The 26,516-nt window shown below is 42.0% G+C and overlaps 1 protein-coding gene across 1 annotated transcript in view; it reads right to left on the bottom strand.

Moving 5' to 3' along the window:
- Positions 1–24,394, bottom strand: part of MPP4 (MAGUK p55 scaffold protein 4) — a 34,151-nt gene extending 9,757 nt beyond the window's left edge. The window contains exons 1-15 of the mRNA XM_006205186.4: positions 24,307–24,394; positions 22,886–23,007; positions 20,664–20,741; positions 18,462–18,542; positions 17,182–17,313; positions 16,457–16,538; positions 15,195–15,280; positions 13,920–13,991; positions 13,138–13,334; positions 10,334–10,398; positions 8,499–8,516; positions 5,790–5,828; positions 3,826–3,846; positions 1,819–1,833; positions 637–678 (exon numbers count right to left, since the gene is read on the bottom strand). Coding sequence (XP_006205248.2) covers positions 637–678; positions 1,819–1,833; positions 3,826–3,846; positions 5,790–5,828; positions 8,499–8,516; positions 10,334–10,398; positions 13,138–13,334; positions 13,920–13,991; positions 15,195–15,280; positions 16,457–16,538; positions 17,182–17,313; positions 18,462–18,542; positions 20,664–20,741; positions 22,886–23,007; positions 24,307–24,394 — 1,138 coding nt within the window. The remainder of the gene's footprint in view (positions 1–636; positions 679–1,818; positions 1,834–3,825; positions 3,847–5,789; positions 5,829–8,498; positions 8,517–10,333; positions 10,399–13,137; positions 13,335–13,919; positions 13,992–15,194; positions 15,281–16,456; positions 16,539–17,181; positions 17,314–18,461; positions 18,543–20,663; positions 20,742–22,885; positions 23,008–24,306) is intronic.
- Between the last annotated feature and the right edge of the window lie 2,122 nt (positions 24,395–26,516).

Below are 26,516 nucleotides of genomic sequence, written 5' to 3'. Positions count from 1 at the left end.
CCCTCCCCACCCTGCTCAGGCTCTGATGTCCCACCTTTGTGCAGATGCCTATCCTGCTCAGCCTGCCTAATGGCTTTTGCACTGAATTATTCTGGAAGGGATGCAGAAAAGTGGCTCCATGTTTGTTTTAAAGCTCGCTGATGATTCCAGTGTGCATCTAGGTCTGGGAACCAACATTCTATTATATGTGCCCTGCAGCCCTGCTGTTCTCCCACTGTCTCCCTTAAGGAGGGGGCCCAGCATGGTTTTAAATGAGCGGTGAATGTGCCTGGTCCTTCAGGAAGCTCTGCCCACTTGACGGATTATGGAAACGGGGCTATAAAAACTAAGTTTAGTAGTCAGAGAATTGATTTCTTTAGAGTAAGAGAAATACAGTATGGAACAATCTGGAAGAAAACAAAAGATCTGTGTTTGATAAATAACTGAGCGCTATCCAGTGTAAACCAGATGAACTATAATAAAGGATCAACATGTCACAGTATTGACTTTAGCAAGAGAGAGAGAGACCAGAACAAGGAACTAGTTTGGGAACGTCCGTTAGCAAAAGAAGCTTTCAGAAGAGTCAGGCTCATTCATAATGGTATGAATATAACTTAGCAAGTGACAAAGACCCACCTCTTATTAATCATTACCTACCAATAAAGAACTTCTGACCATAGCCAACAAATTCTTCCTTGTCTGGAACACAGCAAGTGGCAGGAACAGAATATGTGGAGAAGAGGGAGATGTTTACTTAGATCAGATGTGTGAAATTGTCTGCAAATCTTCAAGCGACAGTATTTCAATAGATGGCAGCACCACTGAGTCTATCCTCGGGCGGCTATTGAAGAGCGTCCTGAGCACTTTCCATCCTATCACACACACCAGACTATACAGAGACGCTCTTCAGAAATTTAGCAAGGGTTGGGGGGGAGAAGGCTATGTCAGGCTTATTTAAAGTTATAAGAAAGATATTGAGTCATAGTAAAGACAAAAATTGGGGTATACATTTTTAAATATGTTCAAAGAAAACTGATTTTAAAAAAAGGAAACAGATAAACTGGTGTTGGCTTTAACTTGTAGATACGAAGTCCTGTAGATCCTACAATTAATCTCTTTGTTAGAGATGGGTTTTTATTTTCTCCCTTATGAAATGGTTCATTCTGTATAAAATTGGTATTTGCTCTATGGCTACCAATTGTTTTTAACTGTCCAGGACTCTGAAAGATGAAAGTAAGGAAAACTGTGCCCAGTGGCTCTGAAACATCTAGAGCTAATTGCTCTGGTCTCTGCTTCCACTGGGATCTCAGAAAAATTGTTATAAACTCCAGGAATAAATGTTACAAAAATATCCTTTGCAAATTACTTTTTGCAACGCTACTTTGAGGAACACACTTGGTTTTACTAATGTGTTCTTTTTCACTTAATACAATTCTGTTCTGATCATTAAAATAATATAGAAAGAGCATTTGTTCATAGAAGGAACTGTCACGTACCTTTTTTCTTAACCTTTGTGTTTAAACACACATTTGAAGATATAAAGAAAATGCACCAATATCAATTCCATCTTCTGGGAAGTAAGCACATTTTTTCTAACTGAAAATTGTCAATTAAGTTTAAAGGAAATGTTTACTTAGGGATAGAGTCGCAAAGCTTAATTACTTTCATTGTTCATTTTAAAATATTTTCTGTGAAGTTGAATATTTTATCACTGATTTCACCCTTAAAATACCATATCTTATCTTAAAATGTATCTCGTCAAGTATTCATGTTGAAGAACTGAAAGACCTCAAACATAGCTCTATTTGCCTTACCAAGGACATAAAAATGAGCAATTACCTTCTGCAAGTTCCTCTGGATATTTGGGTAAATGAAGAAACAGACATGAAAAAGTTAAGCTGAGAAGATCAAGCTGGCAAAATAAAGACAAGTAAGAGTAAAGACAAATGACACAAATGAGGCATTCATGTCACCCTTACAGAAAGTTGTGAGCTGGGTAGGAGCCACCAAGGCATACAAACAACGCACAACTGGAGACTCAGAAACTCATTGGACCTGCCGCTCCTGCTCAGCAGACAGTAACTTTTCCTGCAAGCTGCTTATCTAGACTCTTTCTGAGGCTTTCTCTCCATGTAGACTCCTCTCCACTTGGTTGGCACAGAATGGGGCTTGAAAGAGAGAAATCATAGGAAGGCAGCTGATTCGAGCCTTTGCTGCCCTGCTCTCCCAGGGGCCATCTGGCTGCAGGCTTGTGAAGTGAAGTGGTGGATGGGATGGAAGGGGCACTGGGCCAGGCGCTGCAGCAGCCTCTGGCTCAGGCATCCTCATTCCTGACCTGTCCCACATTTCCACCCTTGGAGACCGCTGCAAATGAACTCAGAGTGTACTGTTTTCTAGATATTTTGAGACATCCACTGTCCCTAGTTTTGTTTATTTGGGGGCTTTTTTTGACTTTTGTTTTTATTTTTTAAATGGCATTCTTAATTAGGCAATATCATCATCTCCAGGGAAATTCAAGGAGGTCACATGGTACTTCATACAGAGAAGACTTTGGACCAAAACTGAAGAAGCTTAACTGCCTACTAAGTGCTCTAAGGAACAGAATTAAACATCATGAATGAATGTCAAGGGTTATTTACCTAGAAAAAAATGCCAGCTGGGTGCCAGTTGTTCCTTAATTGAGCTCTTAAGTGAGCTGGGTTCAGAATGCACTGGAGCATTCTCACTCTTTTAACTCTTTTAAGAGGAGTCTGCAAGGGGTGCTCTGCAGTAACTAAGGGCATCTGCATTCCTTGGCAGAGCTGTTATCAGAGGACCACGCTGACTGCCCGTTGTTTTTTCATAATAGTGCTAGCTAACACTTATTCACTTACATTCTAAGCACTTTACTTATATACATTATTTTTCCCACTTTAGACATGGGGCAACTGAGGGACACGGAGGATAAGTGATGGGGACCCCCAGTTAGCAAGTAATGGACCAGGATCCATACTTGGACAATCTGACTCCAGCCTGTGACTTTGACCACTTCTCAACACTGCCTCTCCTTTCACAGACACCACAGAGACCTCTGAGTCTCAACCACAGCTTTAACATGTGGACTGTCTTTCAGCAAAATGATGGGTTTGCAAAACAGAGCAAAGGAGAATGACTATAATCCAGAGGAATTGAAATGAAACCAAACCCAAACACTGAGTTAAATGCAGACCATTCAGTTACCCCTAACAGGCCAACTATCTAATTGGAAACAGGAAATTTAGAAACAACATACACAGTAAGTAAATAACTTAGCTGAGTAGTTCCCAGCTCCATCTGTCTCAATGCCATCTTTTTTATAAGTAATATTTGAAATGATCTCTACTCTGACAAAATGAAAGTCATAGATATAATCTAACACATACTTTAAAAACCAATGCAATGCTCTAAATGTAACATAAAGGAAAAATTAAAAGGAAGTAATTTATATTTTAAAAGTATTTATTTCAAAAAGTATATATTTCAAAATGAAAGCTTTGGGCATGACTTCTCTAGAAGTCAGAAGAAACTATTAAATACTTATACCAGTTATACTGAAGACGCATAGATTTAAAGGAAGTGGGAAGATCATAAAATATTCCTTATATGAAGTATAGAAAAATAGAAGAGCAAAGTAACAAGTGGGCACTGGAATAAAAAGTATTCTGATAAGTAATAACAGGCCAGATTTATTTGTATATACAGGAAATTGGCCTAGTTGAAGTAGGCGTATATATGTCTATTGTATCATATCCCTAAAAAGTGTTTAAATTATACAAAATTTGGAATATAGATTTAAAAATCAGTACCAAATACTCATTTTTTACTTACCAGATTCAAATGTTTCTTCATCTAAGGTTTTCCATGGAGGCAAAAAACCAAAAGTGTCATTACATTACTATCCATACTGAGTCTATATTTCAACAGTCTGATTCCCTGATCCTGTGATTCTGCACACACACCACCTTTAAAATGTTTTCCTAAATCAAGGCCAACTCGGAGGTGTCTCTATGGCACATAAACCCTTCAATGAGATATGGGTCCTAAGCACTTGGGCTGTGATGACAAGAGGGATCGAGTAAGAGCTGAAAATAAACAAATAAAGTAATAGAAGAGAATAAGAAAAATAAAATTAAACAGAGGCTCAGTGGGAAGGGAAAGGTGAAATGTCATGGTAAACTCCAATAGGTTGTTGGATATTGTACAGCTTTGCTGATGGAGGCTTGCCTGAAGATGTGGGGGTCCAAAAGCAAGGGGAGTGTGACAAGGAGAGTGAGTATATGAATGGCTCGCTTGGGTAGGCTTGTTTAGGTGACAGAAGGACCTGAGATAAACCAACTTCCTCATAAGTTAAAACAAGTCTTGTTAGGGTTTTAAAGATACATTAAGCATAAAGAACCTAGAATTTATATGGAGAGCAATTTGAAATATATAGCAATATTACCATGGCACACATCCCTGGATCAGGCAATGATGCAGCTAAAGTTTACTCACGTGTGTAACAATGTATTTATAAAGCTATTCATTGTAGCACTGTTTATAATAGAAAAATGGACATAACTCAAATGTCTACTAATAAGTGATTGTATAAAAGCACAATAACTTATTTAACTAATAAGCTATTTTAAAAAAAATATATGAGGAAGCTCTTTATGCACTATAATGGGATCATCTCCAAGATACATAATATTAAGTAAAAGAGCCAGGAATAGAACAGTGTAAGTAGTGCACCATCAAAGATTACATGCCTGTGTGTTTTAAAAAGACGTGAGAATGAGGGTGTCAGAGAGGAGGAAAAAAATTTACATCATTGCACAGAATACATCTGGAAGGATGCCCAAGAAACTGAGCATATTTATTGCCTCAAGAAAGAAACTGAGTAGGGGAACAGGAAGAGAGATGGAATTTTACTGAATATACTTTTGAAGTTTTTGAATTTTAAACATGTGAATGTGTTACCTAAAAGCAAATTTTAATTAAAATTATGGAAAGGAAATGAATATTACTGCAAGTTGAAAAAAATTAAACCAGGATGTGTACTTGGTAAAAGAAATAAATATAGTATCAGTATTTTTCTGTAGTTTTTCTGGGAAATATATGTAAATCTCTGAAATACCAAGAATTTAAAATTTCATATCATTCTTTAATTTCTAAAAACTAGATTAACCTATAATGCCAAGATAAACTCTTCCATCAGACTAGAGACTCTCCAGCTAGTCTCCCAACAAAACCCTAGTGATTCTTGAGCCAATCTTGGCTGTGCCACTAAATTTGAAAAATCTTTTCCCAATTTACAAAAAGACTAAAGAATAGAAGTGTGAAACGTTTTTATATATTTCCGAAAAATTTGGAACCCATGATTATTTCTCTATACAAAATCTACCAGAAGATGATACCAGGCAATAACAAAATAGACATTTTGATTTTTAAAAATGTGGTATCTCAATATTTTATAGTATTTCACAAAGAGCACTGGTGGTTTCCAGATGTTCCTCCTGAATGTTACTAAATGTAACACCTAAGTGTTACTATGTGTTCCTGTGATCATTTTCAAAACACTGCTTTCTAGAACACTGTCAAAAATGTTGGTCTGGAGTCAGGAGATATTCCTTGAGCTGTGCTTCCCTTCCAAGAGTCAGAACCACAGATAAAGGCTGCAGTGGGAAGATTTATTTTACACATTTCTTCCAGAAAAAGGGGACTATGGCCCCTTTGCCTGAGTCTGCTTCAGAAAATCTATAGATGAGCTGCTTCATATTTCTCCTGGCAGTAAATCTATCAAGAGGAAATGCTACCTGCTTCCACACATTTCTCGTCAATCTTCATGTCATCTTCTATAAAAGAGCATAGAAAGGGAAAGACTGGACTTAAAATGTGTTAGTATCACAAACAAAATTCCATGTGCATACACTTATGTCAGTAAAATCCAGACCACCCTGTAATCGTGTTACTCTTTATAACTATTGCTTCCTTGGAGAGATGAAAAGGACTCTACTGAACTAAATGAAAACGCATGATATGGGAGGCTACAGGACAAAAAATGGTTAAAAATTTTAAAGCATAGGCTTTTGAATGCTGGACAAGTTAGTTTACCTCTAAGCCTCAGTTTTCTATCTATAAATGGGGGTAGAAATAATACCTACCACATAGGATAGGATTGAGATAATGCAGGAAAAGCTCAGGCATGTGGTAAGTCCTCAATAAATATTTTTACCTTTAGCTTGGGTGTATATAAGAGAATAAAAGAATATCACTTTTAAAACCATTCATCCTAATACTCAAAACTCATTACAGCGTGACCCAAACTCAGCTTTGAAAGCTCCTCTCTCTTTCACGTTTCTTACACACCAGTTCAAGCAGACACCATTGGTTCTTCCTGTGTGCCTTTGCGTATGCTGTTCCCTTTGCCTGCAATGCTTCAAAGTCCATCTCCAACGCTTATCAAAATGCATATCCCTGCCATGGACTGCACAGCATCTTCTTCCTACTACCTTGAATTCTCTGCTACTGCACATCTACTCTGCCTTGTAATATAATTATTTGGGTGTTTGCCTTATTCACCCTCCTGGACAGCTCCTTGAAAGTGGAAACTGTCTTAACTGTTTTTTACATGTTTTATAGAGCTTAGTACAGTGTCTTCCACATAGTAGGTACATGATAAATTATTGATTAAACTGAATTGAATTTTCCTTTTAATATCAAAATAGTTGATTTGAACATACATTCTAGAAAAAAATTTTTTTTTCCTTTCAGCATTGTACATCTTGTGCCTAGCTCAGTACCCTGCAATTCCCAGGCAATCAATAAATAGCAGTTTAATAAATAAGTCTCATACAAACGTACAAATTACAGTTGTATAATAAGCTATAATATTTAAAGTAATATAATAAGTTTATTACCACCTCCTTAAAGACCATATCGTTAATTAATGTTTTTAAGTAAAATATGCAATATGAAAACTTTTATGAAATAATACTGTTTTACAGAGGCAGGAGCACAGATAAACAAGTGACATAGCTGAGATTTTCAACTCTGTCATTCAATTCCTATATTCATTGATTATTTTCCAGATCAGTAATTTATAACAACAGTGAATTCATTAGTTCCTAGGATGTAACTGGAGGGTTTTGCTTTAAAATGCAGACAAAAACTACAATTGTCATTCCTGTTTTACAGAAGCCAGGAGAGCTTCTCTAATAAGAGCACAAGCAGCCCGGATTTTTCTAGCATGGAACTCTGCGAGATAAGAGAGCCACTGACTTTGGTCTCTTAGAATGAACAATTCCACACTGTCAGCTGGGGGAACTGTTATGGACTGATTTGTATCCCCCGCAAAATGCATACATATGTCGAAGTCCTAGCCCCCGTATGACTGTGTTTGGGGATGGGGCCTTTAAGGAGATAATTGAGGTTAAGTGAGGGCATTAAGTTGGGAACCTAATCCAAAAGAGCTTGTAGCCTTTTAAGAAGAGGAAAAGAAATCACATCGCTCTCACCCTCTCTCTCTCCCTCCTCCCTCTCCCCCACCATCCCCCCACCACCCGGCCTGCATTCACAGGGGAAAGGCCCTGTGAGCACAGAGAGGAGGCAGCCGTCTGTGAGCCAGCAAGAAGAGTCTCACCAGAAACCAGCCCTCTCAGAGCCCTGATCTTGGACTTTGAGGCTCCAGAGCTGTGAGAAGGAAAGCCACCCCGTCTGTGGTATCTTACAATGGCAGCCTAAGACAGTGGACTGGTTACCCAGCAAGACCACGGAGACCAGCCATCTCCCAAGGCCTGCCGTGGTCCTCCCCTTCCCCTCTCCAGTGTCGGGGATGAATGCGGGTGGTGTGGGTGGTGTGGGTGGAGGCTGAGGGGACTGCTCTTCTCTCTTCTCTCCTTCTCTCCCCAAGCAGACAGCATCTTGCTTTCTTGCTCTGTGTGTGTGTGTGTGTGCGTGTGCGTGTGTGTGTGTGTGTGTGTTTGACACCACAGAATCATCTGGGTATCTGAGCATGGAGAAGGGGGGAGGTAATAACTGGAGGCCCCGTTTGCCCCTGGCGTAGGACCCTACAGACAGACAGACACATTAGTCCAGACCACATGGCCTGCAACTTCTGACAATGTTCTTGCGTTAACAGTCTTTTCATCCATACCCTGGGAATAATAACAGTTTCTTTATAGGGTTATTTTTAGACATTGCATATAAAGCAATTGGAGCAAAACAGTGGAACAGTTTCACAACTTTCATTGAGTTCTTATCATGTGCTGGCTGTGTTAGACTGTGGCGCTGCATGTAAACCCTGGTTCTCTTCTTTCATTCCTCTTGGTGTTAAGGACAATTACACTGTGTGTGCATTCTTCTAAGCAACATGTTTTTATAAACTAGGGCATTAGTGATTAGCACACCACTAGGCACAGGAAGAACTTAATAAATAGCTGAACTGAAGTGAAGTGAATTGAGAAAAATACAGGAAACCTTTAGGAGACTTTGGAGATGAGTTTTTCCCCAAATACTGTTCTTACCTTCTTCCATAGAAATCGCTGGGTGCAGACAAATGATTGCAGTGGGGAAAAAAGAGAGAGAGAGAGCAAGCCTGATAGCGTATGCTATAGTTTCTTAGATTAATCAACAGTAAGAAAATCAAAGTGCCAATATTATTCTCTAAAACTTCAGTAGAGATTTAATAACAAAATGATAAGTGAATATTCTGTAGAAACCAGTACATTTATGAGCCTTGTTAGAAATGGGCCCTCTTTGCTTTCAGCAAATCTTGCCCCATCTGTCCCAATAAGCGATGTAAGAGTTGCATTCTACGCATGTCTGAAATAATGCACCCGTTATTTATTCATTGTATTTTAGGAACTCAAATCTTGAGGGAAGGAAAGGAGGAAAAAGAGAAAGAGAAGGGAGGGACAGAAAGAGGGATGAAAACTACAAGTGCATCTTCAGTAAATGACTGTTTAACAACCATCTGTAAACTAACAGCCCTGGGATTTTTCAGTAACTCTTGATTAATAAAATTGCCTATACCTCCGGAGTCAGTAACCCACTTCTGAGATTTTTTTTCCTATGGTAACATTCAAGCAGAACCGAAAGATACAAAATAATATTTATTTGCAGCATCATATACAACAGTTAAAACCAAATGCCCTAATCGTTTAGAAAATGATGTGCTCCATCAGAAACATCCCCGTAAGAGGTGTCCCTTTAAGTCAGTGGCTCCAAACCTGGGGTTCCTGGACTTAGAGATTTGTGAGGATAATAATACGGGCTGCAAACTCTTTTCAGGATGGACTTTGCAAAAAGTCTAATATAAATGGCATGCTGGCTATGCAAGCAAATTAGAGGTCAACCAGTGGTCCTCCTAGTTATCAGATACTGATTGGAAGCTTAGTTAGCAGTTCCAGGTGTCTTGGAAATAGGAAAATGAGTTAAAGAAGTACTTCAATATGGTTTGGTTTGGCAAACAAACTTTTTCAATGCACAGGGGAAATTACCAAAATATTACTATGAAGATTATACCATGACAGATGTTCCTGATAACAGCTACTGTTGACCATGTGAAATATGTTTCCATAACTGGAAGGCAGTATGAAAACATTGTCAGTGTAAAGAAGTGTCAGTGTAAGAGGGTCTTCTTTCAGAGATGTCTCTATAGTTGTCATTCATGTCTTTTCAAACGAATTAATAATAATTTTCAACTTAGAGAAGTACGAAGTAAAGTGGGTGAGGAATTTCCATGGGCCAATCTATGTCTGCCTTAGTGCCCTCCCAGTCCCCTGGCCGTGCCCCTCTCCCTCGTCCGGTGCCTCTTCCCCTCCTCTAACTCCTACAAGAGCCCTGATCAGCAGGTTCCTGCTGGGCACCCTTCAATCAGGTAGTGAGTCATTCACAAGCATTCACCACTGTGGATCTCTTTGCTGACCATTCTTCCCCTGCCATTTGAAAACACTGTGTGGTGGACAAACTACACTCATTAAATAATAATTCAGGCCCACCTTTATTCATCAAAGGTACACACAAGTGTGCCGCTAGGCAGCTTTGCTTGCCAGTATGTATAGACTAGCTGTAGAAATCTTGGGGGACTTCAAGACAGGGAGAGTGATCACTGAAGTTGTTACTGACACAAGAATGTTTGCATTTTCACAAACAAAAGGCTCTTCTAAATCTAAAGGAATGAATGTCTTTGGTAGGATTTCAGATGGCTGCCCAGACGTTATTTGGGGGGGATGGGGATCTTTAAAGCTCCTCTGCTGGGCAGGAAGCCAGCCCCGGGGGAGAGGGGGCAGGCTCCCCCCCACCGCCCCGCCCTACCCCCCCCCCACACACGTTGGGTCCAAGGCATCAGCACACTTACATATGGTGGACTGGAGGTGGTTGTGAGGCTGGTATGGCTGAGACCACCAGAACTCCCGTTGCTTCCTATGCAAAAAGAAATACACTGTGAGAAGAGAAACTAAATTAACCCAGGTTAACCCAGGTGAAAAAGATCCAGGACAGAATGTTTCCTAGAATCCTGTTGCCTGTACCCAGGTGAAAAAGATTTTACCTCCAAACACATTGTCAAATACATTTCCAAATGCACAGCCTTTCTTATCATTTTTCCTGCCTCACAGCATCTTTTTCAGAGCTGTGCTGGCTTAGAGTGAAAATCTGGCCCATGACCACTAGTTCGCATCTCACAGGGCTTCTGTACAGGAGCCATGGCTCATGCCTCTCGGGCAGGTTAGCCTGCTCCAGCAGATCTCGGGATTTTCACCGCATGCTCTGGTTTCCCTCCATGGCTGTGATGCTCTCTACAGTCCGTTTAGAGCCACATGAATTTCTGTTCCTTCAATTGCCCTCTGTTTGTGTGCTAATCCAAAAACCTGTCATTTCTGTGTACTTCTCGCAGGACCCCCATGGGAGCCACTCTCTGCTCTGAGACCAGGAGGACTAATCTCATTAGGCCTTTATCCCTGTGTGTGTCCTCAGCCCCCAAAACTCAGGTCATCCCTTATCCACTGCACTTTAATCCCTACAAGGCTCCGTCCACCACCCGCCCCTCCCTGAAGCCCTTTCACACATCCTCTGGATCTGGCAGTAAATCTTCAGCGAATTCTCTCAGACGTCTGCCTCTACTTTGAGGGAGCCCTTCACCTTCCTGCTCTAAAATCCAGGTCCCCCTGAGGTCGCTGCTCCCCTGCCCCTTTCAAGAGGTGTCTCCTTCCTCTCCCAGCCCCCGTGGTGAGCCAGCTCTGGGGGAAGGGGAGCCCTGATGTGCAGCTTGGCTGATTTCCTTCGTGTCAATATTCCCACTGTGGCTGATTTCAAGCTGCCACCCTGCCGTCACCCACGGTGGGTGTGAGAAGAGGTGCACATGGGCTCTGGGAGCTGGCGTCTGTGTGCCACTGCACGAGGCCCTCACTCCATGGGGCTTGGAGGTGGGGGTCTGTGTCCTGCTTCGCAGGACCATCTCCAGACCATTCTCCCTTTTCCCTAGAATCTGTCGCTTTGAATACCATTCCCCTCACTCTGCTGGTAGCATTCTCAGGTTATTCCTGCTCACGCCACGCTCTCAACACTGTTCTGTCACAATGTGATGATTTTATTAGGCATGTAAATGCCCCTTCCAGCACCTGGCCTTTTGGTTCCTTTGTCTCCTCTTTTTCAATGACCTCCCCCTCTTTCCGCCTCATTCTGCCTCCCACTGTCATATCCTAGATCTTTCCGTTCCAGTAACTACAGTCTCTCCATAATTTCGATTTCCAGCATCTCTTTCTTCTACCAACGCCTCCTATCTTCCCAACCCCAGTAGTCTGCTGACCTCATCGGGACCTACAGTCCATTGATCAGACTTGTTTCCACTAACCCTTCCCCTGTCACCTCCCTCCCTAACAAGCTTAAGTGTCATGGTCCTTCACTAAAACCACTCCTTTGGCCCTCTCTTGATTTACTGTTAAGTCTAACTCTTTGTGTAATCTAGACCTACCTACCCAGGAAGCTGACCAGACTCACTTCAAATTTATGGCCTTTAACCTTGTGTGGGCCCTTAATGCTGATGCCACTGTATTTAACCAATTTGCTCTTCTGTTCTCATAGAAACTTTCGAAGCTTTCTCCTCTCTCCTTCCCAGTTCCTCCTTACCCACCCTTACTCTCATTAGGCCACTGCTTATTTCACCAAGAAAATACGGGCGGATAGAAGAGAACGGCCTCAAGCCCCACCGTGTCCCTCCCTCCACTGTGCCACACTCCGGGTTCCCTACTGTTACTGTTGCTGTGGGTGAACTGTTCATGATCCTATAGCCAACCCCTCTGCTTGCAGATGCCACTACATCTGCTTCCGCCTGCTCAGGTACGTCCACAGCAGCAACTCCGTCCTCTTTTCTCTTGTACCATAAACTTTCCCTCTCACTGGGTTGTTCCCATGAGCAGTATCCACCCAACCACAGAAGTCCTCTCACCACTTCCCTTTCCCCTCTAGATGCTTGTCCGTTGCTCTGCTCTGCTCTGCACAAAATGTCTCAAAGAACTTTCCATGCTCCTTGGTGCCATCAATTTCTTCAAACCCCATTTTATGAAGATTTTGGCCCCACCCCTCCACTGAAATTGCTTTTATCCAGATCACCAGTGGCCTCCAGTGCTAAATCCAACGGTCAGCTGTCAGTCCCCCCAGCAGCGGCTGACACAGCTGATCGAGACGCTGCACCGACCTGATCTTCATCCTGCCTCACTAGTCATTCCTTCTCAGTCTCCTCTGCTGGTTCCTGTTCCTCTTCCTGATCTCTTATCACTGGCCGAGCCTTGGGCCCCTTTCTGTCTTCTGTCTAGCCTTACTTCTTGGACTTCAGTAGCACAAAGGTGAGGATGGTGGGCTGAGATTCAGTAACTAAGGCTTTCACTCAGCTTTGAATGATGAATAGAGGGAGTCAGAACTACCTTCTAAAGTTTAATTTAGTTTCCCAAGTTCTTTTAGCTCTTTTCTAGTTGATATGACTAGTCTGGCCTCTTTGGTATGTAAGATGCTTAGGGCACATTAACAAGTTGACATTTGGATTTATAAACCACCATGTGTGAGTTCGTCTGTCTGTTTGTCTCTCTTTGTCTCATCTTAACTGCACTAACAGAAGTCTGAGAGAATGTTTTTGTTTCCTGAGTCCAGCAGTGATAATTTTCTTACCTCTTCAGAAGGTGATTAGAAGGGATCAGGCCAGCACAGGTACCGAGGTCTGAGATTTTCCGGGCCTGCCACCAGAGGGCATCATTCTGGTCCACAATCTGGAGGATGTCCCCCTTCTGGAAAGGCAACCCCGCATCCATGCAGGGGATGGCGGGATCCTCCTGGGGCCAGTATTCGGTCATGGCACGGACGTACATCTGATGGTAGGTGCATGATGGCGCCATCAGAAGAACGCTTACCCATGGGCTGCTGAGACTTCACACCATTTCTCCCATTCCTCTGCCTACTGGGGCTGTCTTCCTCTCCATCCTCACCAAAAAAAAACTTCCTTTCTGAACTGAGTCTAAGAGCCACAAAAAAAAAAAAGTGACTCTGGGAATAGAATCTTTTAGCTCTGAGAGGATTTTGCTCAAACGTTCACTATTCTTCTTTGGGGGGTGGGTGGGTAATAAGACCGACTGATTGATTTTAATGGAGGTACCGGGGTGAGCCAAGGACCTCACGCATGCTAAGCACACACTCTACCACTGAGCTATACCCTCCTCTCCCAGAGTTCACCATTCTTGATGTTACTTCTTAACTTCTTGGTACCCCGTCTCCTTTTATTGTGTTCATTTCCTGACTTGCCTCTCCTGTCATCAGTACTGAAAAACGTGCAACACAGTATTGAAAAAATTTCAACACATTATAGATGCTAGTAATAAGATGCAAAGTATTTTATCACTGTTACTGTTATTGGAGGATTTACTCAGGGTGGGTGTGAAGGCTCAGTCGGTGCTTACCATCTTCTGGCTGTTAACAGGAGGGTCAGAAACTGGAACCACCTTGAACATGATTGTGCCACGAGACATGGCCTAGAAAATGTCAGGGGGAAGAATGACAAATCGCAGAGTTTGCTGGCTTTGGCAGATGGAGTTACAACTCATTGTGTGTAGGTCGGATGCTGACATCTCCCGCAGGGGCTTTGACAAGGGTTCAACAGCTGAATATCACTGCCCAGAAACAGACATTAGGATGAAGTTGAGCTCCGCTTCTGCCCCACTGTGGGGCTTCCAGGATCACCGGTCTGTTAAATCCACACTAAGGCCTGGCCTCTCGCTGCCCCCAGGACACCCCACTTAGCAAGGCCTTCTTCCCACAGGCTCTGGGGAAGGAGAGGAGCTCGTGGTCTGACTTTCCCTCCTGGAATCTCAGTCAGCCTGTATTTTCTGAACACTTGTTTCTGCACCAGGCAGCCCAGTCTGATGGGGAAGAAGATGAGGGGCTCCCAAGTCTTCTGGGGGGAATGACAAGCTTCCAAGCTAATCATGGAGGAGACAGAGAGCCTCTTAGCCTGATGGGGAGGTTAAGAATCCCCCGTTACAACACCGTGACAGGCATGGGAGATCCAGACATTAACAAGAAAGGTCTCAGTCTCACTCAGGAATTTCACGATCCCACTCCGCGGGCAACCCCACAGCTGGCACCGGAAGGGCTAAGGTGGAGGCACGTGGTCTGTGGTTGACAGTCCTTCCAGCTCCCGCTGCAGTGTCTTATGTGCCACACGGAACCTTGCAGCAGCGGTTTGCAAAATATTTAGGTGCTTGTTATATTCTTATAATAATACCAACCTCTCATCTCAGTCCCCAAGGCACATCTATGAAAATCTAGCACTCCGCGCAAGAGCCCAGTCTGGTCTATGTGGCATATAATAAACGACTTTGGGCCCCACATGGGGGTGTATGGGGGGGTGCTGCTATGACTGATGACAGCTGGATTGTGACTCAGGCAAGGGTTTGAAGGATGGTAATGGCGACCAAAAAGAAACCAAAGGCTCATATAATGAGGTCATAAATCCCCATTCCAACCACGAGGACAATGGAGGACCAGCAAGGATGTCCCCCTCCCTGTATGCTGCCCTCTGGTGACTTCTCTTCTACCACAGAGCTTCCTCAAGGAAACCATATTCAAATGTTAGGTGAGCAAAGATTTTTTGCTCAAGTTCAGAATCTCCTCTGCAGTCTCACTGCACAGAAACAGATGAATGTGCGTGAAGAAGGCCAGGAGGAGACTCTTACCAAAATATGGATTACTTGCTCAGGGTCCAGTCCTTCAACCGAAACTCCATTCACTTCCACCAGTTTGTCTCCAGCATACAACAGCCCTAGGCAAACAGGAACACAAAACAAAGAAGGATACAAAAGAATTCACAAAAAATGGGGGTAGCTACCCCAAAGTTACTTAACAAGTTCGCTAACCCAAGCATTGACATTTTAAATCTTTTTGTAAAATAATAATAATAAAGCATACTGGTTATTCCAATTTACAACATCACCAAAGTGCACGCAAACTGCATTTTCCACCTTTTCGCCGACACTGGGTATTAACTGATGGTAATATTTTTATTTTTGCTAATCTGATGTTGTAAAAGGGAACTGGAACACCGGTAAGAAGACAACACTAAAAATAAAGATGTCAGGGTTGTCAGTAAAATGATGAATGAAAAGGAAATGGTGGGGAGGGCATTCTTCAAAACAGAAAATGTGGAGGAACTTGGGGGTTAAGACTGAGAAATAAGAGGTAAGACAGTGGGGACAAGAAGCAGGCCAATATCAGGAAACAAAATGCAAGAATGATGAAAATTTCAAGAAAGGTACGGTCAGCAACGTGAAATGTGCTAGAGAAGTAAAAATAAAACTGAGGCTGAAGGAAGGGCCAGTGGACTTAGGAACTAAGACGCCCCTGGGTGGTTTTTCTAAGAATGTTCGGCTACAAATCCTGCAGCAGGTTTCCGGGGCCGTGAGCAGTGAGGACACAGGACAGCAGGCACAGAACAGCTCATTTCAGAAGCACAGCGGTGAAAGGAAGGGAATTCGGTTTCCTGGTAGAAAAGGCAAGTGCAAAAGGCATTTGAAGATGGGGAAGAGCTATGCCTGTTTGAAAGCAGAAGGACAAGTGAAGAGTGAAAGTTGAGAGTATAGAGTGAGGCAGACCTGGACTTGAATTCTGACTCAAATTGTGTAACCTTGAGCAGATGAGTCATTTAATCTCTTTGAGCCTCAGTTTCCTCATCCATAAAATGGCATAATACTTAGCTTGTTAGGTTGCCATGGGAATGTAAAGTGAAAGAACAGTGGTATGGTGCCTAGAACAGAGGGTCTCGATGCAGAAGGTAAAATGGGGCTTCTATGGAATATTTCTTTCTTTCTTCTTAGTAAACAAGCAATAGAACTCATTAAAGCCTCGACCATAGTCAGGAAAGGGGTCTCCCTGGGAAGATTAAACAGTCAAGGGTTTCCTACTTTCCTGGTCCTGCTTGCACCCTGCTGCCCCAGCTCACCACTCCTCTCGGCCAGCCCGCCGTGGATGACTCTGGCCACCAGGATGTCCCCTGTCATCTCGTGGCGTTTGATGGTAGCTCCCTGGGGAGAGAGCACAGTGGAACCCCTTTGTACCTAACATGACCACTTTTCTGGGGCTTCCCTCAGTGTCACCCTGCTCTTTCAGACGAGGGTATTCATACCAACCAGGGCCATACCATGCCACCGTCAAAAATGACAGGCCATTCCACCTTCACCCACCAAAGTCTCTACCCAGCCAAACAAACAACAAAGAATATTTAGATGCTTCCAAAGACAGAGAAAACTCCTACAATTACAACCTAATCGAAGGGACTATTCTTAGAAAATTAAATTACTACCTTCCTCAGCTTCCCTCCAATAAAGGAAAAGACAGGCCAATGCCTTAGAACTGAGTGAAATACGTGTGCGTGTCAGAGAGCCAAATAATGAAATAAAACAAAAAGTCTTCTTTCTCACAGCTCTTTCAAAAAGAAAAACACTAAGCAGAAATCTTTCCTAGTGCAAACATTACAACATGTGATGTGGCACAGGCAAAATTCATTAAGATACAATTTAGTCATTATTATCATGGGTTTCCTCTCACATTTTCTGAGTGTCTCAAACTATATCTGTGCCCATGGACAAGAATATTGCCCAAGTAACCCTGGAGTTCATAATTAGCCCTGGTATAATTCTAAATGAAAAGACAAAATGATTTCCTTACCAGGGGCTGTTGGTTTTTCACCAAACAAACAATCCTCATTGCCTCCTCGCTCTCAGGGATGTTGTCTGGCAGTGGGGGGAGGAGGGGTTCAAAGTCTTTCTGGGCCACAGTGTCGTGGGCGCTGAGCAAGGCCTGGGGACAGAGAAGGAAAAGGTGAATAAACGTCACACACAGCACACACCCATCTAGGAGATGGTGACTCAGTCTGTGTAGGACACACAACCACCACCAACACATGCGTGCCAGGCATACTTCTCAGCATTTTATGTGGATTAACTCAGTCTTCACAATAACCCTGAGGCGAGTATGTATATTGTCCCCACTTTACAGGTAAGGAAACAAGGGACAGAGAGGTTAAGCAACATATAATATATTCTTTCATTTCTGATAAAACGTATACTGTCACGTTCTCATTCCCTGGAAACCCATGTGATCCATGGTGCTCCTATGAACTTGAACCACAAAACAACTTATGTAATAGTTTTCATAATTAAGGTGGAATGAGGAATCAAAATATCTTGTTGGTTTGATTTGTCAGTGACACCTATGGACCCATGTGAAACAGAATGAGGAAAAGCAGTTCCCTGCGTTAGGACATGATAGTGCCTTCCAGAAGACCGCTAGGTTACACTTCATTTCATGGAGTGGGGGAGTAGTCATTCTACAGCTCTGCCTGAGATTCGTGGACAGAGCTTCATTGGCACTGAATAAGTTCTCTAGGTTTACCATGTGGACTAAAACTTTCGACTCATAAATTCCATTGCTCCCAATACAGACATTCTCTTAAAGCTCTAATGTGTTGATAAGCTGATCTCAAATCAATAAATACTGTGAGATAGGTTTCTGTTCTGCAGTCAGATGTTCTTCATAGACCCCTTCACAGAGATAGTCATCATTATAGTGTGTTTTCCAACTACCTTCACACACTTTTTCCAAAACTTAGAATATTCCACAGTTGTAAGGGACATATACTACCCTGATTGCCCACACCCGACATTGGATTTTAGAGGAACAATAGCTTAGCTTTGTGGAAGGTGGGGAGGGGGGCAGGACGGACAAGACACCATGGGAAGTTCTGGGTGCCTCCTCATATATACGTCAGGCTTGGCTCCATGACAACATTAAGCCAGTCACATCTGAGTCCCACATCTTTAGGTACACTCTGTTGGTCATCCACATACAGTAATAGAACATCTATTCAGAGAGCACATTTTCTAGCACATTTACTTCTTTCCAACTTTGTCTATGTGCCAGATATGTCCATTTTAACAAGCACTTGCCTTAAAGTGTGGAGACTGGAGGATCTGTCTCAGCTCTTGGATCTCAGGGCACTTGGGGGTTTCACGTAATATCTTCACTACCTGGTTGATGGAAAAACATACATTGTGAATTTTTTAAAAAATCTTCATCACCCAGTTACCATCACCTAGGTTGGATAGCTGATATACTGGTGAGCATGGTATTGACCTAAGAAAAGCTGTTACTGAAGCCTTCTTTTTCATCTGTAAAGTCAGGGCTTAGAATCTTTCCTTATTCATTAATATTTATGACAGCTGGTAGAATCCAAGATTTGGGGTATATCTAAACCACAGTGCCCTAGTCCTGGCACATCCCAGGCATGGAGGAGGAATTAACATAATTTTGTAATATCTTATATACTAAGGCAAAAGCCCTCTAGTGGCTCTAAAATGGCTGTTTGCTAATATGAATGCTCTATGGGCAGGTTAAGGTATCTGAGTTCTCCAAGGACAGGCTCAATTGCCTGGAGAACTCAGGGAGTTTAATTCTATGAGATGCTCTATTCTTCTACTGGAAAATGGGAACAGTAATTTATATTTTAGGGCTTATGATTTGAGTAGCAATTTTAATGTCTGTTTCAACAAAAAAAGTGCTAAACAGCATAAATTCCGAACTCTTTGCTGTAGTTTCAGTGTAGACCTGCTTCCTGACAGGGCATAGACCTTTCAAGTCTTTCTCCAGCTCCATGAATCTTCAGCAGTCAAGCACCATAACACACAGGGAAATGAAAACAAGCAGTTCACCAAGTTCTCCTCAACTCACTAGGGTTGCAACTGAATAAAATTCATATGTGTGTTTCCCTGTGAAAAACTGAAAACAGTCCAAGTTGTTAGTTACTGGAGTTGAGGTTAAAAGTTTTTTCTTTTTTCCTTTTTTTTTTACTATTTCTTTTATTACAGTTTAGGCAACAAATAAAGATAAAATGGATTGCATTTATTCAACCACTCAGCAACTACAGATTGACCATCTATGATGTGCTAGACACTGTTTAGAGTGATGTAAATACAGCAGTGAAAAGCAGACAAAAATCTCCATTCTCACAGAGTTTATAGTGTCATGAAGAAACACAGACAATAAATAAAATATATAAGGAAAAGAAATAGTTTTATTTGATGGTGAAAAGAGTTAAGAAGAAAAGTAAAACAGGGAAGGTGGACAGGGAATGCTGGGGAGGACTGCAACTTTAGATGAAGTGACCAGGGAAAGCCTCAGTAAGAAGGTGACATTTGGGTGGAGACCAGAAGGAGATGAGGAAGCAAATAGCATGAATAGATGGGCAAGAGCATTTCTGACTTAGTGAGTAGCAAGTGCAAAGGGCCTGTGGCAGGAGCACATCTGATTCAAACAACCACAAGTAGTTCATCTGGCTGGAGCAGAGGGAACAAGGGAGAGACTGGTGAGGGTCATATCAAAGGGGAACAGGGGCTACATTGTTTGGCTGTGTGAGAACTTTGATGTGACTCATCTTCAAAGAGCATCTTTTTGGCTACTGTGTTAGGATACAGGATACGCCACAGGGGAGCAAGAGCAGAAGCAGGAGTCCAGGGAGGATGCTAAATCACAATTATCCATGTGAGACGACGATGGCTTATATAATTTGGCACAGCAGAGGTGGTGAGATTCTCGACAGATTTTGAAACTAGAGCTGACAGGGTTGGGTGTGAGTATGAGAGAAAGAGAAAATCAAAGGTGACCCCAAAGATTTTGGCTTCGGTACTCCAAGAAAAAAGATGTCCTTACTGAGATAGAAAAGGCTGGGACATGAGTGGCTTTGGGGATGGGGATGATCAGGATCTCAGTTTGGGACATGTTAAGTATGAGGACACCTGAGTAAGACGGGAAGCGGGCAGTTGGAGGAAAGAGTCTGCAGTTCAGGGCAGGAGCCCAGCCTCGAGAAGTAAATTTGAAGATCATTAACAGAACAACATTACCATTTCCATAGGGTCCATGGTTTAGGGAGAAAGAGAAATGGACACATGCTAAAAATATGTTTTGTTTTGTTTCACTTTAATTTGGGGAGACAACATGCCAATTCTCTTCCTTCTGTTAAAGCTCAGTTAGAAACACTTACTAGATGTACAATCACCAATTAGACTTTTCTGTTGGAGCCTTTAAACTAGCGCTGTGAGTGAAAAGACATCACATTAAAGCTCTCCTATTCTCTGGATGAAAAATCACCTCACCTCCGAGGACAACGCCTGTGCGTGGGGTGCGGCAGGAACGAGCTTCTTTTCTTTGAATTCCTGGAGGGAGTCATAAACCTGCAGAGGGCAACAAGGAGAGAATGAACGCCACACCGAGGGAAGGTCGCTGAGGGGAGAAGCAGCCCGCGCAATGGCACAAGCAGCTGAGCAGCGTGTGCCTGGGCCTTTCATGGGGTGTCTCTAGGTGTCCAAGAGAAATGAGCTCAAGGTTGGTGGCTCTAATGCTTCAGAGGCTTAATTACTGGCTGCCGCCAGAAATTGATCTTCCCCAACCAATATCACTGATAAAAAGAAACTCAAACACTTGCTCTTGTTAAACTAAATTAGAGTTGGGTATCTAGGCTTGAATTTCCAGGCTGGGCAGCAGCACAGGGCAGGAGCTACGGGCTCAGGGTTCACCAGGGAACTGAATGAGAGGTTGGACACACAGTACCTGCTTAATGCTCTATGCTCATCTTGTGTTTGTTTCCTTTCCTCCCTTAATTCTCCAATTATAAAAATTTCAACTTTGTCTCTGCCGACCCTTAGGAATTGTCTTCCGTACCAGGATCCAGGGTTGAGCCTCTGCAGTGCAGCCCTTCATCCTATTTTAGGAATCCAGTTTCTCTTACAGATGGACAAATGAGGCCCAGGAGGCCAGCTCAGCCCCATCTTTCTGACCCAGATCTGGTGCTTCCTCGTTCTACCTCAGTGCCCGCGCTCAAGTTTATCTGGACAGGATTAAGGCTGATGGATGGATGCAGGGAGCACAAAGCACAAGCTGTCTACCCATGGTAGCAAGGGCAACACCTTGAGTGACATTAAAACTCAGTGTTTTTGCCAATCCCAGGAGGAAAAAGTGCCTGGTAGAAATCAGGTCATTTCCTCCTCAGGTTTATTGAGATATAATTGACATAGAACATTGTGTGAATTTAAGGTGTACAACATGTTGATTTGTTACACGTGTATGTTGCAAAATAACAATAAGTTTAGTTAATATGTCTATCATTCACATAATTACTGTTTTGCGTGTGTGTCATGATAACATTTAAGATCTACTCTCTTAGCAAATTTCAGGCATATAAAACAATATTGTTAAACATAGTCACCATGCTGTATGTTAGATCCCAGAACTTATTCATCTTATAATTGGAAGTTTGTACCTTTTGACCAACATCTTCCCTTCATCCCCAGCTCTAGCCCTTGGCAACCACTACTCTACTCTCTGCTTCTATGAGATCCACATTTTCAGATTCCACATGCAATGAGATCACACAGTATTTGTCTTTCCCTGGCTTATTTCGCTTAGCATAATGCCCTGAGGTCCATCCATGCTGTTGCAAGAGGGAGGAATCCCTTCTTTTTTATGGCTGAATAATATCTCTTTGGGCATCCCACTTCTGAGTATATAGTGAGAGTGAAATGAAATCACTGTCTCAGAAAGATATCTGCACCCCATGTTTACAATAGCCAAGACATGGGGTAAAAACCCTGTGTCCAGCAATGGAAGGATGAATGGATAAAGAAATTAGGTGTTTTAAAACCAGTGCTGTGAGGAGTACATCTTTGCTTATGCTAAATATGTTGACCCTTTTCTCTTATTTTAAAAAATATAAATATAAATATTAACATGCATTATAAGGCTATCCACATTTCACACTTAACTGAAGGAAACATATCCCTCCAAAATAACTTCAAAAGTATCTTTCTTGATAATAACATTCGTTCAGAAGGACAAAATTATAGTCAGATGCTATTGTATCTATATATGAAGTTTTAGCCAAATTTTTAAAGAAAGAAGAAATCTTCAGAGTAAGAAAACTTGAGATACCTAAGCAGAACAGTAGATATCTCATTTTGTAATTCAAAAAACCAAGAAGAATAACTTTTAAAAGCATTTTTATTTGTCCTGAGTTGCCCTCAAGGACAGAGGGTTGTAGACAGCTGTAAAGACACTGCCAATAGCCATCTGTGGCAGCTGCTTTGTGATCTAGGGGCCTCTGGAAGAAAAGGAGTTGGGGGCAGCAGAGAGAGGAACTGCATTATTCTTTTCCATCCAGGTAAATCCCTTTCCAAGCTAAGGGGGTTTGTAGCTCTTATCTGAGGATTGCCTCCTGGGAACTTTTTCTCAGTTGAAATTTCCTGATGACAGACAAGTCACCCTGTCGGATGAGTAGGTTCTGTTCCCAAGGCTAAAGGCTTCTGTGCGATGGACCGCTCACCTTGAGCAGGGCCTGCAGCCACGGGGAGTGGAGGAGGTCATACAGGAGACACACTCCGTTCACGTCTCGGCTGTAGAACAGATTCAGCTCCTGTAGCACAAGCCTCAGGATTTGGGAGATACCTAGAGATGAGAGAGGGCAGGGATGGGGTGGCAAGTGGGGGTGGAGAGAAAGGCAGGTGTAAATATGAAGACAATTTGCACAGCTGGGACGTTCCAAAGGGTCATGAGGAGCGGAGGGGACACTGAATTTAAGGCCCAAACTCTGCCTTCCAGCCCCGTTCTCTCACTTACTTTGTGAACCTCAGAAAGCCACCCAATTCTCTAGAACCTGGTTCCCTTGTGGCAAAATGAGAATATTCTAGCTTTCCCACACGCTTGATGCTAATATTAGATGAAGTAATAGACCATTGCATACAGATGTAAGATTTTATGGGAGCAATAGTGTTTTCCCTTCCCCAATCTTACCAGTTTCTGGTTTATGCCAAAATTATCTAGCTGTTTTCCGAGTCTCCTCCTCTAATTCAAACGTAGAGTCATTTGTCTTTACCCTTTCTGAAAATTCTTATAGAGCTCTCCTAACAGGTTTTTCAAAATTTATTTAAAAATTTTAAATTTGCATTCTTTTTATTGAAGTTTAGTCAGTTTACAATGCTGTGTCAATTTCTGGTGCACAGCATAATGTTTCAGTCATACATATACATGCATATATTCCTTCTCATATTCGTTTTCATTATAGGTTAGCCACAAGATATTGAATATAGTTCCCTGTGCTATACAGTAGAAACTTGTTTATCTCTAATAGGTTTTTAATACAAATCTCAGGATTCCACTGACTAAAGGGACTTAACAGATTTTAGTGAATGCTGGATTGTTTTTACAAGTATTTTCATAGAAACTCTATTTGTTGCAGTGATATTTTGAATGTGAACAAGTTGTGAAGTTTTAAGTTGAAGTAAAACATTGTAGGGTAGGGAAAAAAAGTCTCTGAATCCGCTGTGTCCATTTCTTGCTTTCCTGCCTTGAAAAATGCTTAGATTCAAAAAAAATTTTTTCAAATATAGTCAGTTACAATGTGTCAACTTCTGGTGTACAGCATAATGTCCCAGTCACACACACACACATACGTATATTTATACACACATATATTCATTTTCATTAAGGGTTATTACAATATATTGAATATTATTCCATGTGCTATACAGAATAAATTTGGTTTTTATCTATTTTTATATACAGTAGTTAGTATTTGCAAATCTAGACTTATCACTAATAGATGCAATAGGACACTTCAAAGTATATGACAAGTTCCTTATAGAAATCACAGTAAATCTAACAGTTTCTACCCCTAAATTTGATCACATATTTCGAGTGCTATTATACGGCCTTTCCAGTCTGGAAAAGGAATCTGGCACCACATACCATTCTCTGGATTGGCTGCCGCAGAAAGCGCCTTGTCCTTCTCATCCTTTTTGTCCGGTGGATCTGCTCCTTTGTCTGACTGTATCATCCTCTCTGCCCAAGCTTTCAGAAGGAATTCAGAGCTAGGGAGCAGGTTGACAAACAGCATATAGCTCGTTCCATCACACTGGCCCCACAGCTCTTAGTACATACATGGGAATATATTTTCAACAGCACTTATTGAGCAAGTCAAGCTCTGTGCTACATACGCATCAGAATCCACACCAAATAAAATGGATTTGCCCTGTGGTGCTTCCTCTTTAAATGAACCATCCCCAGCTAGGTGAGCAAGAATTTACTGTTTCATAAAACATTCCTCTACTCCCCTCTTTTTTTTTTTTAAAACAAGTGACAGATAATGTTATATTTGTTTATTTTCCACCGCTTTGCCTAGTTGACTTAATCATCATTTAGAGCCCGATTCCTTTTTGGTCCCTGTTCCCTCTTGTTGGACCTATAGTTCTTCACGGCACTGATCTGATCACAGTCGCCAACGTTTTGGGTTACTGCTGAGGATATTCTTAGGGCTCATTTTATCTATTGCTTTTTGTAGGTTTAGTTTAAAAAAAAAATCAGAAACCCAAAATAATAGTGGCTTAACAGAGTAGGAGTTTCTATTTTGCTCATGTAAAAGTCCAGAGGCAGAGACAGTCCAGGGCTAGAAAGGCAGCCTTGCTCCATGAAATTCTCAGAGAATGGGCTCCCTCCAGCTACTGTTCTGCCATTCTGGGGTGTGATGAGTTCCTTATCTTCCTACTCCAAGATGGTGGCTGGAGCTCCAGCCATCACTTCTACATTTCAGCCAGCAGAATGGGAATTAAGAAAACAAGAGCAAAGGGAACATGCTCACTGCTTTTTGAGGAAGTTTGACAGAAGTTGCTCTACAAAATAGGAAATCACCTCAGGCCCTGAATGACTTTCACATGTCCCATTGGACTTTCATGCTGCTGGAAAAAGAAAAATTAAAAACCTTATAATTATCTGAGCCTAAAACCCAACTTCTCTTTACATGTAAACACAAAGTATTTTAGCACGGTTTTAATATACATTCAGTTTTCTGGAATTCTACTACCATAATTGAAGAATGAATTTATTTTACTTGGACTTTATCAAGTTTACTGTTTCAGAAAATCATGTCATTAATGGCAAAGCTGCTCACAGTATATAACACATCATTGCAACACACCACTATCAGCCTATGGCTGTATCTGTGTCTGCATTCAAAGTTGCCGCATTCCTGATGGATTCTTTTACAGGTACAAACGTGTTATTTCATTACATCTTTTGGTTCAGTGATATCTCTTATCTACATATTGAAATAATGTCTTATCAACTACATTTAATCTATCTTTATTATTATTATGAGGGTGCTATATATATGGATTTTTTTAAGTTGTGTGCAAATAAATGTTTTAGTTTGAGTTCTCCCAGAATCAGACACAGAGCAAGGATTCTAGAGAGGTGATTTGTTTTGAAAGTGATCCTAGAACACTAGTAGGGGAACAGGATAATAAGGCAAGGCAAAGGGAAAAGTCAGTAAAATGTGTTATCAAGCAAGTAACCACTGTGGCCGGTGTAGAGCTTAATCCTATGGAGGAACAAGGGACAAGCACATGGGGATATTTATATTCCAATGCTGCCAGACATTGGTTAAGGGTTTTTCCCAGAGAGCATTACTTCTGGCCCTTCCAGCGTGCTACATGCATACTTTCAGATAGAATGTGCAGGTGTTGGGAGTTGGAAATTGGTCCAGAGTACACCAGACGTGGTAAGGACCAAGGAGATATGCATCAGGCACTGACAGCATGTTACAGCAAGAAAATAAAGGATAAATCAGGATTTTTTTAAAAGGAGCATTTCATACTAATTATTAAAGATTTGGGTATTGAATCTGATATGGTTGAGAACCACCGTCTGGAATGTAGACAGACTGTGGGGTTGAGTCAGGGAGGCTATCTAGAAAAAGGCTGATCATTATTATGTTGTCTCTAAATTCTAAGGCAGTGAGAAGAGCAACGCAGAAAGCTGTTGTGGAGTTTTAGACAGCCTTCCCATACACATTCTTTTCCAGTCACACTGCAGGATCCTACTCGGCTAGATTCTACCCAAACTTGGCATCCTATGCTTTTACCTTGCCAACCACCACCCACCCTACTCAGCCCAACTGAGTC

Source organism: Vicugna pacos, chromosome 5 (assembly GCF_048564905.1).
Source record: "Vicugna pacos chromosome 5, VicPac4, whole genome shotgun sequence".
NCBI lineage: Eukaryota > Metazoa > Chordata > Mammalia > Artiodactyla > Camelidae > Vicugna > Vicugna pacos.
This window is presented reverse-complemented; position numbering and strand designations above follow the sequence as displayed.